General features: G+C 44.0%; 1 protein-coding gene across 1 annotated transcript in view; it reads right to left on the reverse strand.

Annotated features, from left to right (window-relative positions):
• Positions 1-15,285, reverse strand: part of LOC135219150 (WD repeat-containing protein 17-like) — a 188,325-nt gene that overhangs the window by 57,344 nt on the left and 115,696 nt on the right. The window contains 3 exon segments of the mRNA XM_064255667.1: positions 5,857-6,135; positions 6,783-6,890; positions 6,893-6,917. Of these exon segments, the coding sequence (XP_064111737.1) occupies positions 5,857-6,135; positions 6,783-6,890; positions 6,893-6,917 (412 nt within the window).

The raw sequence follows: 15,285 nt of genomic DNA on the forward strand, positions 1-15,285 counted from the left end.
GCAGTACAGTGGAAGCCTCTTCGTTCTGGATGTCGCAAAGATGTCCACTAGCAGACGTCCCCATAACCCCCACAGCTCTTGGCATACCTCCTGATGCAGAGTCCTCACTCAGGGTTGCAGAAGTTGACCTCGTCCACTGCTGAGGAGATCTGCCCGGACGTTTCTCTACTCCTGCTACGACCTTGTAAGGATCGTGACGTCCAGTGCCCTTGCCCACAACAAGATCTCCTTTGCCAGAGCAAAAAGGGACCAAGACTGTGTTCCTCCCTGCTTCTTTCAAGTACGCCAGAGCTGTGTGTTGTCTGAGTTGACTTGGACTATTCGATGAGTAGACTTTTTCTTGGAAAAACTGGAGAGCTAAAAAGATGGCTGCCATTTCCTTTAGGTTTATGTGCCAGGACACCTGTTTCCCCTCTCCAGGTGCCTGACCTTTCTTCTATCCCCCCCTTCTATTTTTGGGGGCTTTTTTTTGTTGCACCCCCACCCCGTGGTGGACGCGTCGGAGAACAACACTAGGTCGGGGCTTTGAAGCTTGAGAGACACGCCCTCCGACAACTTCACTGGATCTAGCCACGATTTTTAAGTGATGTTTACCTCCTGAAATTTTTTAAGATCATATCCAGATTCTTGTTTTCTTTCCAATTTTCCTTGAGAAAAAATTGTAGCGGTTCTGAGGTGCAGTCTCCCCAAGGAAACAAACTTCTCCAGCGAGAAAATGGTCCCCAGCAGGCTCATCCATTCCCTCACTGAGCACGAATCTTTCCTTAGGAAGGCTGACGCTTTGTCTAAACATTGCTGCTGACGTCCCTGGGACGGAAAAGCTTGAAAGCCACTGAATCCATCTGAATCCCCAGATACAGGATGGATTGGGTTGGAATCAGATGTGACTTTTCGAATTCACCAGTAGTCCCAGGGACTTCACCAACGATAAAGTTGTTTGAAGATCCTTCAGACACCGCGTTTGAGTGGAGGCACGAATGAGCCAGTCGTCCGCCAGGTACATAGAGACTCTGATATTTGCAAGATGAAGCCACCTCGCCACGTTCTTCATTAAAGTCGTGAAGACCATAGGGGCCGTGCTCAATCCGAAGCAAAGCGCCCTGAATTGATAAACTGTTCATTTAGGACAAACCGAAAATACTTCATCGACTGTGGATGGATGGGGACGTGGAAATACGCGTCTTGAAGATCTAATGAAACCATCCAATCGTTTGGTCTTAAGGTCCCAAGAACTGACTGAGGTGTCTCCATCTTGAATTTCTGCTTCTGTACGAACCGATTCAGACTGCTCACATCTAAGACTGGTCGCCAACCTCCTGACTGTTTCGGCACCAGGAATATCCTGTGTAGAAGCCTGGGGATTCCAGGTCTACGACCTGTTCCACCACTCTCTTTCCAATAACATCTGCTCGAGCAGATCGAAAAGGATTTGTTGCTTCTCCTGATGGTAAATAGGGGATAAATCCTTGGGTGTCGTGCACAGTGGGGGAGGTTTTCAAGAAAGGAATCTTGTACCCCCGCTTGATGATGTTCAGCGACCAGCTGTCCGTCTTCCTCTCTATCCAAGCTTTTGAGAATAGTCGAAGCCTGGCTCCTACTGGTGGCTGAAGGATCTCTGGTTCATTTCTTTCCTCTGATCTTAGCCGAGACTCTGCCTCTGGAACGTGTTACTTCCTCGAGAAGATGTTCTCGAGGAAACTCCACCTCGAAAGGGCTTCTGCTTCTTGAAAGGTTGCGTCCGTGCAGACGTAGAAGAAACAACCGTACGTTTTTGCCGACTGAGCTAGGTCTTGGGTAGCCTTCTCTGTAGACTGACAGCCAGATCTTTGACCATAGCCTGGGGAAAGAGATGGCTCGAAAGAGGCGCATACAACAATTCTACCTTTTGAGAGATAGAGACCGCCTTTGCAGTAAAACCACAATAGGACGCTCTCTTCTTCAAAATCGAAGTGCAGAAGTGCGAGGCCAACTCCTCCGAACCATCCCTGACTGCCTTGTCCATGCATGCAAGCACGCTGGACAGCTCCTCCAGGCTAAGCGAATCAGGACTACGCGACCGGTTATCCAAGACCCCTAAACACTAATCCAAAAAGTTGAAAACTTCTATCGTACGGAAGAGTCCCTTCATATGATGGTCCATTTCAGAAAGGGTCCAGGGCACTTTCGTCGTCGACAAAAGGGAACTCTTCGGTGCATCTACCAAGGTAGCGAAGTCACCTTGGGACGAAGAGGGGGCTCTAAAACCTATCTCCTCCCCTGTCTCATACCAAAGACCTGCCTTGCCTGTCAGTCTTGAAGGGGGTATGGCGAAAGCGTTCTTGTTTCGGGCTTTTCTTGACTCCATCCAATTCTGCATTTTCTTAAAAGCCCTTTTTGTTGATAATGAAGTAGCCATCTTCTACAATCCTGGAGTCTTGATACCCTTCGACGATAACAATTGGTGAGGAGGCGACTGCGGGGCGGGCTTCAGGTTTAAACTTCTCTTCAAAGGAGGTTCGAAGCAACTGAACCAAAACCTGGTAATCTGAAGATACTGTTGATGATTGTTCTTCAGTTAATTCCTCCGACAAGTTTCCTTCTTGAGATTCATTACTATCCACCGAATCTCGGCAAATGTCTGAAGAAACATTACGTCGTGTGTCCAGCTGCGCGCCATGCCCGGCGTCAAGCCGAGCGTCCAGCCGAGCGTCCTGCCGAGCGTCACGCTTGGCATCCAGCCGAGCGCCCCACCCGGTGTCGAGCCGAGCGCCCAGCCGAGCGTCAGGCCTGGCATCAAGTCTCGCTGCCGCCTTAACGTCGTGCTCTGCAGACCCTTCGTGCACGAAATCTCGAAGGCGAGGTAAGGGAGGAAAGAAAAGCGAGGCGATAAGAAAGAGAAGGAGACTGCCTGGATCTCTTGACTGGCAGCTATTCATCCTTCCTCCTGTGACGTGACTTATCCTCTTTCTCTGCAACCAATAAGGCAATTTGATGTTGCAAATTCTCAATCTTCTTCGATTTAGGGCTGATCCTGTGAGAAGACAAGGGGCGAGGGGAGGGGCCCTGCCCTCCTTCTCACATGGACCGCCACAGGTATATCCTTAGCGCAACCAGAGCGCTCAAAAGCATTGTCGTCAAAAGACATCCTCTCCGGCGACGATCGCAACACAGAAGAAGAGAAAGGACGTGAAGCGTCCTTCTCCCTAAGACCAAAGGTGACGGCCGCCTGTGCGACATCTTGCACCTTTGCTCTCTTTTGCGGTGGAGAGTCTTCAAATTGTTCTGGAGACGACCGCAAAACAGAAGGGGCTAACGGATGTGCAGCGTCCTCCTCTGAGGAATCAAAGGCGGCGTCCGCCTGTGCGACATCTAGCGTCTTTGTCCTCTTCAAAGGGCGCGATCGCTTCCGAAAGCTCCAACCGCTGCGCATGGAGAATGTTTCTGATGACGAAAAACACTCTTTCAAGATCCCTTTACGAACTTTGGAAGCCTGGGAAGCGCCCCCAGGTCTTGCCGAAGGAACATCAGATCGGTTGTCCGACCCCCCTTCCGCAACACTCGGAGCATTATCACTACACACCACTGCACTATTAACACCTTCTAATGCTTGCACTTTTGATTCCAGGCTATGCAAAGATTCAAGAATCATCGATAGGGTATTACCCTCCACAGACACTAATGTAGGGCCCAAAAGCATCACAGGTTTAGGAGGGATAAATTCATTCCCACTGGATGTGTACTGGCGTTACACTCCTCCTTACCCTATCTCTTTCTATTTTACACACATATGATTCATACGCCTTCCACGCAGAATCAGACATACTCTCACATTCATTGCAGCGATCATCAAACATACAAACATGTTTCCGACAATTTGCACACACTGTATGAGGGTCTACCGAAGATTTCGGTAGCCTCACCTTGCATTCTTCCACACAACATACTCTGGCGCTAGTCGAACTAGATCCAGACATCTTAAGTTTAAGGAAAAATCAAGCCAAATTCAAAACCAATCCACAATTAGCGTATGCCTAACCACCGATCCAAATCAAATAACCAAAAATCAATCGGGATACTCAAAGTGACCAAAAGAGTTCCAAAATCCAATGACGGAGGTGCAGAAAACACTTGTTGGCTTTTGCACCGGCGACAGAAAATATCTGAAAGAAAATGGGAATGGTTCCTGACGCCCGCCTCACAGCGGCGGGAATGGGTACTACCACCTGGCTGACCACTGCGTGTGCCGGGAGTTTTGAAATTCTGTCGGACTTCGGAGAATACAGCTATATATATATATCTGGCAGGTAAGGTTCATGAACAAAAATAATAATAATAATAATAAAAATAATAATAATAATAATAAAAAAAAAATAATAATAATAACAGATACCCTAATCCAGACTGTAAGGATGTATCTGGGGCATCAGGATATGCCTTGATTAACATACAAAAAGGCAATGTGATAAGGACTGAAGGGATAAAGCTACCAGATGGGAATAGCATCAAACACATAGATGAGACAGGTACAAATACCTGTACTAATAATAGAAGGAGAGGATTTAAAATAAAAATAAGAAGGATGAATATGCCATTGGAAATTGTAACCCATAATCATAGGACATTAGGCACGATCTTGAGATCCCTAAAAAGGAACCTGGAAAAACTAGATGCTGAAGTAGCTCCAGGCCTCATGCAGAAAAGTGTGACAATGCACGTATAGTAAGAAAAATGATGGACTCCTAAGGAGGCAGGATGAACTTGGAATCCCACACTATAAAAATCACTGAGTCAAAAAGGATGACTGATAGACAAAAAAAAAAATAATAATGATATTACACAAAAATTTGAAGTCAGGAAACATATTACTGATATAACACTGTACTTAATCAGCTGGTGTTCTGCACTGGAAGCTGAAGAGGCATTTGGTTAAAAGGAGTGAAAACTCCTGAAGACCAGCAAAATATATGCATCTGCATATCATTAAGCAAGCAACTCTCAACTACAAGAGCAACTCATCCAGATGTCAGTTACCACCACTGGGTAGTAACCCATGGAGGGTGCAAAACATAACAACACAACTTTTCCTCTTGGCAACTTCTACAGAAATACCAGCCATCTAGACATGCTTTTTTTTTTTTTTTTTGAGTAGATTTGATTTCCTTCTGAAGAAAATGGTTAGAAACTGATTTCTTAAGTAATTCCTACTTTCATTGAGGCAAAAAATTTGTGCCGATGACATTTTACGTCAGAACTGCTTACGCTGTTACTTGCAACATACGGGTTAAACACTGTAGCAGCTTTGATTTTGGAATGCTTACTTTAGCGTTACATTGCGAATGTGGCACTTGTAAACTAGAATAGTTCACATTTCAGCATTGCTAGGTGTTTCATATGACTAATCATTTCTAGACTTACTTTCCTAAAGATCACTATGAAAACAATGGCTATGCACTACCTGTTTCATTAACTGAAATAACCTTAAGTTTATTTACAGAATATAATTTAGAGCAATTTTACCTGAGTTCTGCAAAATACATAAGGCAGTCAGTCATTTTTGCAATATCAATGGGTCCTGTATCATTTCAAAGAAAGCCTACACAAAGCATTGCACCATAATACTCACAAATCTATTCATCAAGTATACTAAAGAAAAAATGTAGATAGATATTTTATACAAACCTAGTACTGCACTACTTACTCTGCTTACAAGTGAATTTAAACTATCCCCACAAGAGGGTTGGGTACTTAACATCTTATACATACAGAATTATTTCTTTTGATGAATTAAGAAGTTTAATAGTAAGTCAAATTTCTATCACACTGTGTGCAATGTAAGTCCAAGATATTAAAAAATAATGAACTAGTTTTATTTCTTACCATAGACATCGGCTCCATGGTCCAAATTAACATCAAGGCAATTTGCATGTCTTGCATCCCACACTCTTAATGTACGATCCCAAGAGCCAGATATGAGCATGAAAGGTACTTCTGGACACCAGACGAGGCCCCTGACATTGTCGGAATGTCCTACTAATATCGTCAAACATTGAGCTTTAGAAAAGGACCAGATTCTTACTGAAGAGTCGTCACTGCCACTACAAAGAATGTCTGAATATACAGGGTTCCACTTCACACGAAAAACTTTCTTCAAGTGAGCTGAAAAAATCAATGTGAATTTAGTGCTGCCATATCAAACAAAATACATTAACTTCTACAAAAATGCTACCCAAGTTTTGATCGCAGGATGATGAAAAATAATAATTAACCATCAGTAAAGGAGAGGTCTTCCTCCGATGACACTCCTTCTGATGCGCTAAGCCACTTCTCACCAAACTTGCTTTTTATGAAAAGGACATTAAAATGATCCTTGAAAATCTAAACATAATCTATCAAAAAAGCTCTATGGCATACTGTCTACCAAACTCAGTACAATTTATTATTTTCCTTCTTCTAAATAGTGCATTACCTTTACATTCACATGTGCAGTGAGTGAATGGTTGAGCACTGGGGGACATTTGAATTTAGCTGTACTAATTATTCCACTTTAGATCACATGGACATATCACAATATTATGGGTTCATTTCAGTGTTTAATCCCAGTGGATATGCCCATGTACGTAAACTTCCTTCCATGATAGCATATATGATGATGTAGTTTTAATCTATTACTCACTGAAATCATGTTAAAACATTTATATCCAGAATCTATTCTCCAACAAACCTATGTGTGATGAATATCAAACAAAATATTGAATCTCATTAGTGACATAAGATGCATAATCACTAATGTATGAGCAACCTACCCTTAAGCTCTGTAACAGGTTCCCTTCTGTTCTTGGAAACACTGAAAATCCTAATCCTCCCGTCTTCACAGCCCGTTGCCAAAATATCAGCATCCCTCCAATCGCAGCATAAACGGGTCCAGGATGACGATAAATCTTGCAAGAGGGATCCCACTTACTTGATGAACATAACAATACCCTGATTCACCTACAGCAGAAATAAACAGTTGATAACAATTAGTACATTAACTCTAGTATTTTATTGGTAATCTAACATCCATAATGAGAGTAAAAATGTCTTATCAACCTCTTCACAAACTGTGGTTGAGTGATGAATGAAGCACCTCATGATCTTTTCTGTTAGAAAACCTGAAAAATTTACAAGAATAATCACAGTGGACCACATAAAAAAAATCGTGGAAAATAAAAAATGATATTGTCATGTTACAATAAAGTTTTATACATACTTACCTGACAGATATATACTTAGCTATAGACTCCGTCGTCTCCGACAGAATTTCAAATTTCGCGGCACACGCTACCGGTAGGTCAGGTGATCTACCGCCCTGCCCTGGGTGGCAGGACTAGGAAACCATTCCGTTTTCTAATCAGAATCTTCTCTTCACCTGTCCTCCTGCGGGGGGACGGCTGGGTGGGCCATTAATCGTATATCTCTGTTCAGGTAAGTATGTATAAAACTTTATTGTAACATGACAATATCATTATACATTCAATTCTTCCCTGCCAGATATATACTTAGCTGATTAGCACCCATTGGTGGTGGTAAGAGACAGCTAACTACTGAAATAGACAGGTAAACAACATATGTTGTAGGTATTAATAAACCTTGGTTCCTACCTTCTTAGGCTGAAGACTTCGCGGCTACTGCCTTGAGTCTGCTTAGCCTCAAGAGCCTCAGCGAGATATTGATCTATGGCTAAGAGTTCTTGTGGTCCTGGCCAATGGGGTGGGGTCTTATCCACTTACTCGGCAGAGCCTAAAGGCCTTTGTCATTGGGTGCTATTCCACTAACATGACAATACACCTTGTTCAAGGAGCACAACACCGATCCCGATCACCTGATCCTAACATCCATGTTAGTTCTAAGATTGCAAGGAGTTATCCCCGAACTCCTTACAACAACAAAAACTCGAAACATAATTACACGTTCCATTTATACAAAATATAAAAAAAAAAAAAAAAAAATTTTGTACCCCCCCGTACATAGCCATACATACCCTTGATCCCCATACCAGCAATGACACTATGCGCCCGTGCGACATCCGTGAGCTTGCTAATAGAAAACCAAGCACATATCTGACAAGAGGGTTTATGTACGATAAAATCAAAATATTTAAGGATCAGTCTTTGCTCCAAGACCAGCACTGTATCTGCTGATACAAATGGACCTAGAGAGAAGCACTTCTCAAAGTCACTCTCACATCCTTCAGATAATGAGATGCAAACACTGAATTGCACCTCCAATACGTAGTCTCAATGATATTTTTAAGAGACATATTCTTTTGGAACGCCAAAGACGTTGCTACTGCTCTCACCTCATGGGTCTTAACCTTTAGAAGACCGAAGGATTCCTCCGAGCAGTTCTTGTGTGCGGGTCCGTAATTACGCTTCTCACAAAGAAGGTCAAGGCGTTTTTGGACATGAGTCTTTTGGGGTTCTTCACAGCACACCAAAGACCTTGTTGACAAGCTCCCATCTGTCTCTTCCTCTCTAAATAAAATTTAAGAGCTCTCACTGGACAGAGAGACCTCTCTGTCTCTCTGCCTACGAGGTTAGATAGACCTTTTACTTCAAAGCTTCTGGGCCAAGGTTTTGACGGGTTTTCGTTCTTCGCCAGAAACATTGTCTGGAACGAGCAGATGGCAGCATCTCCTTTGAACCCCACTGTGGAATCCAGAGCGTGCAATTCGCTCGTCCTCTTGGCTGTAGCGAGAGACAACAGGAATAAGCATTTCCTAGTGACGTCGCGGAAGGAAGCCAGATGTAAAGGCTCGAATTTATCCGAGGAAAGGAATTTCAGGACCACGTCCAGATTCCAACTAGGTGTTCTAGGAGTTGCTGCTTTTGAAGTTTCAAAGGATCTAATTAAATCATGTAGATCTTTGTTGTCTGCAATTTCTAGCCCTCGATTTCTAAATACTGAAGACAGCATGCTTCTGTATCCCTTTACTGTTGAGACAGATAGGTGTGATTCCTCTCAGAAAGAGGAGGAAATCGGCAATATTAACTATAGAGGTACTGGAGGAGGACAGCTTCTGACTCTTACACCACCTCCTAAAGACTTCCCACCTACTTCGATTGGTATACTCTTCTCGTCGAAGCTCTGCGGGCTCGAGCGATAGAGCCCGCAGCTTTGCGAGAAAAGCCCCTCGCTCTGACAAGTCTTTCGATAGTCGAAAGGCAAGTCAGAGCGAGACCTGGGAGGTTGTGATGAAACCTCTCGAAGTGGGGTTGTCTGAGTAAGATCTGGTCTGTTTGGAAGAGATCGTGGGAAGTCCACTATCCACTCCAGTACCTCCGTGAACCATTCTTGGGCTGGCCAAAATGGGGCTATTAATGTCAACTTCGTGCTCTTTGAAGCTACGAACTTCCTGAGCACTTCCCCCAGGATCTTGAACGGGGGAAAGGCGTAGGCGTCCACACCCGACCAATCCAGGAGAAACGCGTCTATTGCGAAGGCTCTCGGATCTTCCACTAGAGAGCAAAAGATCTCTACTCTTTTGGAGAGGAAACGTCGCAAACAGGTCTATGTGAGGTCTCCCCCACAGGGACCAAAGACTTCGACACACTTCTTCGTGTAGAGTCCATTCTGTGGGAAGGACCTGATTCCTCCTGCTCAGTCTGTCCGCTCTCACACTCTTTATCCCTTGTACAAATCTTGTGAGGAGAGTTATGCCTCTTTCTTCTGTCCAGGTTAACAGGTGTTTTGTTAACTGAAAGAGAGAGAAAGAGTGCGTGCCTCCTTGCTTGCGTATGTAAGCCAGAGAAGTGGTGTTGTCCGAGTTTATCTGTATCACCCCGCCTCTGACTCTCTCTTCGAAGAACTTTAAGGCTAGGTGTATGGCCACTAGTTCCTTGCAATTGATGTGCCAGGACACCTGTTCCTCTGTCCAGGTGCCTGACACCTCCCTTTGCTCCTAGCGTCGCTCCCCATCCCGACTCCGAAGCGTCGGAATATAACACTTGGTCTGGGTTTCTGCAGGGCAAGCGATACGCCTTCGTTCTTTTGAAGAGGAAGGATCCACCACTTCAAGTGATCTTTTATCTCTTGTGGAAGCGGGAAGATGTCCGAGAGTTGTCCCGTCTTCCAACTCCACACCCCTTTCAGGAAAAACTGAAGAGGGCGAAGGTGAAGCCTCCCCAGAGAGAAGAACTTTTCTAGTGAGGGACAGGGTCCCTAAAGGCTCAGATAATCCCTCGCTGAACTGCTCTTTCTCTCTAAGAAGCTCGAGATTTTCGACAAACCTCGAGTGATTCTTTCTCGCGAAGGAATACTCGAAAACCCCGAGAATCCATCTGAATCCCCAGATAGACCAAGCTCTGGCTGGGATCAGCTGCGACTTCTCGAGGTTCACGAGTAATCCCAGCGATTCTATCATGTTTCTTTGTTACTGATAAGTCCTCCAAGCACTGAATCTCCGACTTGGCCCTGATCAGCCAGTCGTCTAAGTACAGGGAGATTTTATTGCCCCCTCTTAGGTGAAGCCATCTTGCCACATTCGCCATCAGGTTGGTGAATACCTGCGGAGCTGTAGACAGACCGAAGCACAGAGCCCTGAATTGAAAAATCTTGTCTCCTATTACAAAACGAAGATATTCTTTGACAAATGGTGAATGGGAACGTGGAAATACGCATCTTGCAAGTCCAGAGAGACCATCCATCTCTCCTGGACGAAGAGCCGACATTACTGAAGCGGACGTTTCCATACGGAACTTCTTTTTCTGAACAAGCAATTCAGAGCGCTTACGTCCAGTACTGGTCTCCAACCCCCCCGATGCCTTTGGTACTAGAAAAAGGCGATTGTAAAATCCCGGGGAGTGTGGGATCCTGCACAAGTTCGATGGCCTCCTTTTTCCCACATTTGTTCCACCATTTGAAGGAGAGTCTGTCTCATTACAGGGTCTCTGTACTCGCTGACAGTTCCCGAGGCGTAGATGTTAGGGGAGGGCTGTGTCCTCGAAGGGGATTACGTATCCTTCTTTAGGACCGAGACTGACCAAGGGTCGGCTCCCCTTTTCGCCATACTCCTGCAAAGTTCAGGAGTCTGCGCCCACTGGTGCTTGAAGGAGCAACAAGTCATTTAGATTTTCTTGAAAGGTCTAAAGGAAGACCTTCCTCTCTTGGTCAGAGCTCTTCTTTCTGGCAGGGGACGAGCCGCTGCACCTCCAAGAAAGGGCTGCTGAGGAGGACGAGAGTCCTTCTTAATTGTCGACACTACAGGGCGTCCTTTCTTGGACGTTTGTACTAGTAGGTCTTGTGTCGCCTTCTCAGTTAGCGAGCGAGATATATCTTTCACTAACTGAGAAGGAAACAGATGATCCGACAGAGGGGCGAAACAATAAAGCAGTCCTCTGGCTCGGAGAAAACCCCTTTTGATAATAGGGATCCATATACTGATGTCTCTTCAGAAGACCAGCACCAAAAAGGGAAGCCACTTCTCCCGAACCGTCCTGTACTGCCTTGTCCATGCAAGACAGGACGCTATGGAGAATCTCTGGGTTTTTAAGAAACTCCGGATCTTTAGATTTGTTGGCCAGAACTCCGAGTGACCAATCCAGAAAATTGAACACCTCTAAAGTGACAAAAAAGTCCCTTTAGAAAGTGGTTCAACTCCGAAATGCTCCACGTCGATCTGACCGATCCTAAAGAGTGACGTCTAGATGCCTCCACTAAATTGGAAGGAAAGTCCGCATCTGCCGAGGCAGGAAGAGAAAGAACCCATAGTCTCTCCTGTCCCATACCAAATACCTCTCTTTCCATGGAGTTTTGGAAGGAGGCATGCAGAATACAGTCTTTCCCCAAACTCTTTCTTCTTGTCCATCCAAGAATCTAAAGAATGGAGGGCCTTCTTCATAGAAATTGCAGGCTCATTTTTCAGAAAGGCCGAAGATTTTGCCGTAGCCGAGCTCGAAAGACGAGAACGAGGAGAAGGAGAGCCGCCGGACTACCGAGAGTCTCCAAACTCTTGTAGCAACAATGAGGCTAAGACCTTATAATTCGAGAGTCCCCTCATTTGCAGGTGGTTCGTCATCAGACAAATCGTCCACCTCGATCAGAGAAGGAGAAAGCTCCTCGTTTGGAGGGAGAGTTCCTTCCAAGAACCTCCTACGATCTGAAGGAGAGGAGCTTTTATTTGGAGAAGAGTCATAAATTCCCAGGAATGAGTCTCCGACTCCTGCCTCCTGCCTCTCTGACTCTTGCCTCCTGACTCCTGCCTCCTGGCTCCTGACTCCTGCCCTCCTGACTCCTGCCTCCTGCCTCCTGACTCCTGCCTCCTGGCTCCTGCCTCCTGACTCCTGCCTCTTGACTCCTGACTCCTGCCTCTTGGACTCCTGACTCCTGCCTCTTGCCTCCTCCTGGGTGACTCCTCACTCCTGGCCGGTGCCAGACGTCTGATTGGTTCATCCACGTTCGTACAGGAAGCCTACCTCGAGTAGGAGCATCGATCCTGGCGGCAGATACCTCCATACGTCTGGAGGATCTCTTGATAGGAAGGGAAGAGTCTTTCCTTTCTAGGAGGCTCCTTTGAAAGGACTCCTACAAAAGACGAAATCTGTTCTTGCATAGCCAATCATGAACCTCTTCGTAACCTCTTCTTTATCCTCTTCGGGAGGAGGGGAAGGAGGAGGATGGGGAGGAGTCCATAGCCTCCACCTCCTGATCCTTCTCACTCTGGTTGAAAGAATGGCTCTTCTTGCCTTCTTAACTCGAAGGAGACTCCTCAGGGAAGTTTTCTGGGCTCGAGTCAATCGTCGGAGCCTTCCAACTCCTCTTGAGTGTCGAGAGCGATCTGAATCCCTCCAATCACGTCTCGGAGATGAAGATCCCGACGACGAAAAACACTCACGCAGGACGCTTTTGCAATAGCGATCCTTGGCAGTCTGGGGTGTCACAGAAACCGCGAAGGGACACCTGATCGGTGGGGATTCTCCACAACCTCCTTTCGGTTTTCGACATTCCTTCTCCTCTGGGCATGTGAGCTTGGAAGAGGTCTAGACTAGGAGCGTTGCGGAGCCGACCAGATGCCCCCTCCACTACACTGGGGACACTCATATCACTGATCCACTGAAAAATCACTAGCCTTACCTTGCAGGGCAGCCATTTTGTTTTCCATCAACTTGAAGGCTGCTTTTAGATCCGCAAGTTCTTTCGCTGATCTACAGGTTCTGCAATAGGAGAAGGGGCTGCAATGGAAGGAGAAGTAGCAATACTTACCCTTGGGGAAGATCCCAAGCTAGGAATTAGTTCATTAGATCTCGAACTACTTAAACTTCTATAAGAAGCCTTCCTCACTCTTTCTCTCTCTAACTTTTTCAAATAATTAGTTAGATTCTTCCATTCATTCTCACTCAAATTCTCACATTCCTTGCAAGTATTAGTGAAAGAACATTCATACTCCCTGCAACCCTTGCATACAGTGTGAGGGTCTACCGAAGCTTTCGGCAACCTCACCTTACAGCCTACATTCACACAACGTCTCACAACCATTCCAGAGTCAGACACTTTTAAAGAAAAATCCAAAATAAAGTCCACAAAACAGTCCACAAAAGCGTATGCCAATCCAACAATCCAGATACGTCACCAAAGTCGGTCAAGAAGATCAATTGACGGTGAAAAAAGAAAAACCAATCGAGAGGAACCACAACAATGTTGATGGGCCCGGGCGACAGAAGAATTCTGATTAGAAAACAGGAATGGTTCCTAGTCCTGCCACCCAGGGCAGGGCGGTAGATCACCTGACCTACCGGTAGCGTGTGCCGCGAAATTTGAAATTCTGTTGGAGACGACGGAGTCTATAGCTAAGTATATATCTGGCAGGGAAGTTGAATGTATAAAAATACATAGGTTACAAATCAAATATGCTACACGATTACAAAACATATTAGAAAAAATTATCTTATATTTCATCTGTAATCCAAGTTCACAACTATGACCTATACTGTATCTGGGCTTCACCACTGTCATTTCTTAAAAAAAACTGACAAAACATAGTGTCTGATTCTATTGATAAAACACTGTGAAAGTTCTTAGTTAACAAAATAACTCAAGAAATCCCAGAAACAGTTTGCTTAAACTGGCGACAAATGAGAAAATGAAATAACATTATGATTAGCTAGACCATGAAGGCTGACCATTTTTTTTTATTTGACAATCATATGACAGCTATATTTTTATGTATATAGAACTGCAATCAGATTTTTCCAAAGACAAAGCATGTCAGTATTGCATGTGTAAATGACAATATGCTTTATTATAACTTCCATCACTTACTTAAGCAGGATATGTCACTGATGCTCAAATCTCATGTGACATGACCCCATAGGATTTCGTTCAAAATTCACTAACTGGCAACCTAGCATGCTCCATATTTATCTATTATTTCAATGCAAAAAATGCGATAACTGCATACAATAAGCCATAATATGTTACATAGGAGTGAAATCTATCATATATTTCAAAACTGTAAGAAAATGTCAAGTGTAGCCTAATTTCAGATAAAACTTATAAGAAACATTTTCAAATATTCTGTTCACACATCGCTGAAGCATTTGACCAAAGCGAAGTCGTCATCAAACCTTAGTTCAAATGTATGTAAAAAAGTTTTTTTTTTTTTTTTTTAAATTGTCATAACATTAACAATAGTTCCAAGAAAGCATAAAACTTTGAAATAGTCCTATTTGATTGCTTTACACCTCAACGCAGAAAAAAATGTAAATACTATGTATATAACATAAGTAGAATGCGCTCAACGACATCGTGTGCGTGAGCACAATTAGTGCGGTGCAACAACAACCACCTGGTGTAATATAAGTAGGTCTATAACAATTAATGAGTAGCGACAAGAATATCTTTGTGAGTGCACAATGAAATTATCTTGAAAACATTTACTTTATATGTGTTAGGGGAATATTTGGATTTTCATACATAATTATTGTTATATTTCTAAAATAAAAAAATGATGGCATACTGGCAAAATATCGCCTATGCAATTATTCTTTGTCAAAGCCAGATATTGTTCCTAGACCTAAGTGGTAGATTTCTTTACTTTACACTTAACATTCACATCTCTCTATTAACAATTGCTGGCCAGAAAGCAAATGAGGTTATCTACACCTTCTTACTCTTCAAGTTACCTTATGAAAACATAAATTATATACCAAAAGCGAGAAGGACGTTTAAGAAAATAATACTTTAAACAAGAAAAACAAGTAATCCATACGTCTTGATATTAATACTTATGATATTTCGATTAATTGTCGTCTTCATATATAATCAAAATCA

This window comes from Macrobrachium nipponense, chromosome 19 (assembly GCF_015104395.2).
Source record: "Macrobrachium nipponense isolate FS-2020 chromosome 19, ASM1510439v2, whole genome shotgun sequence".
Classification (NCBI taxonomy): Eukaryota; Metazoa; Arthropoda; class Malacostraca; order Decapoda; family Palaemonidae; genus Macrobrachium; species Macrobrachium nipponense.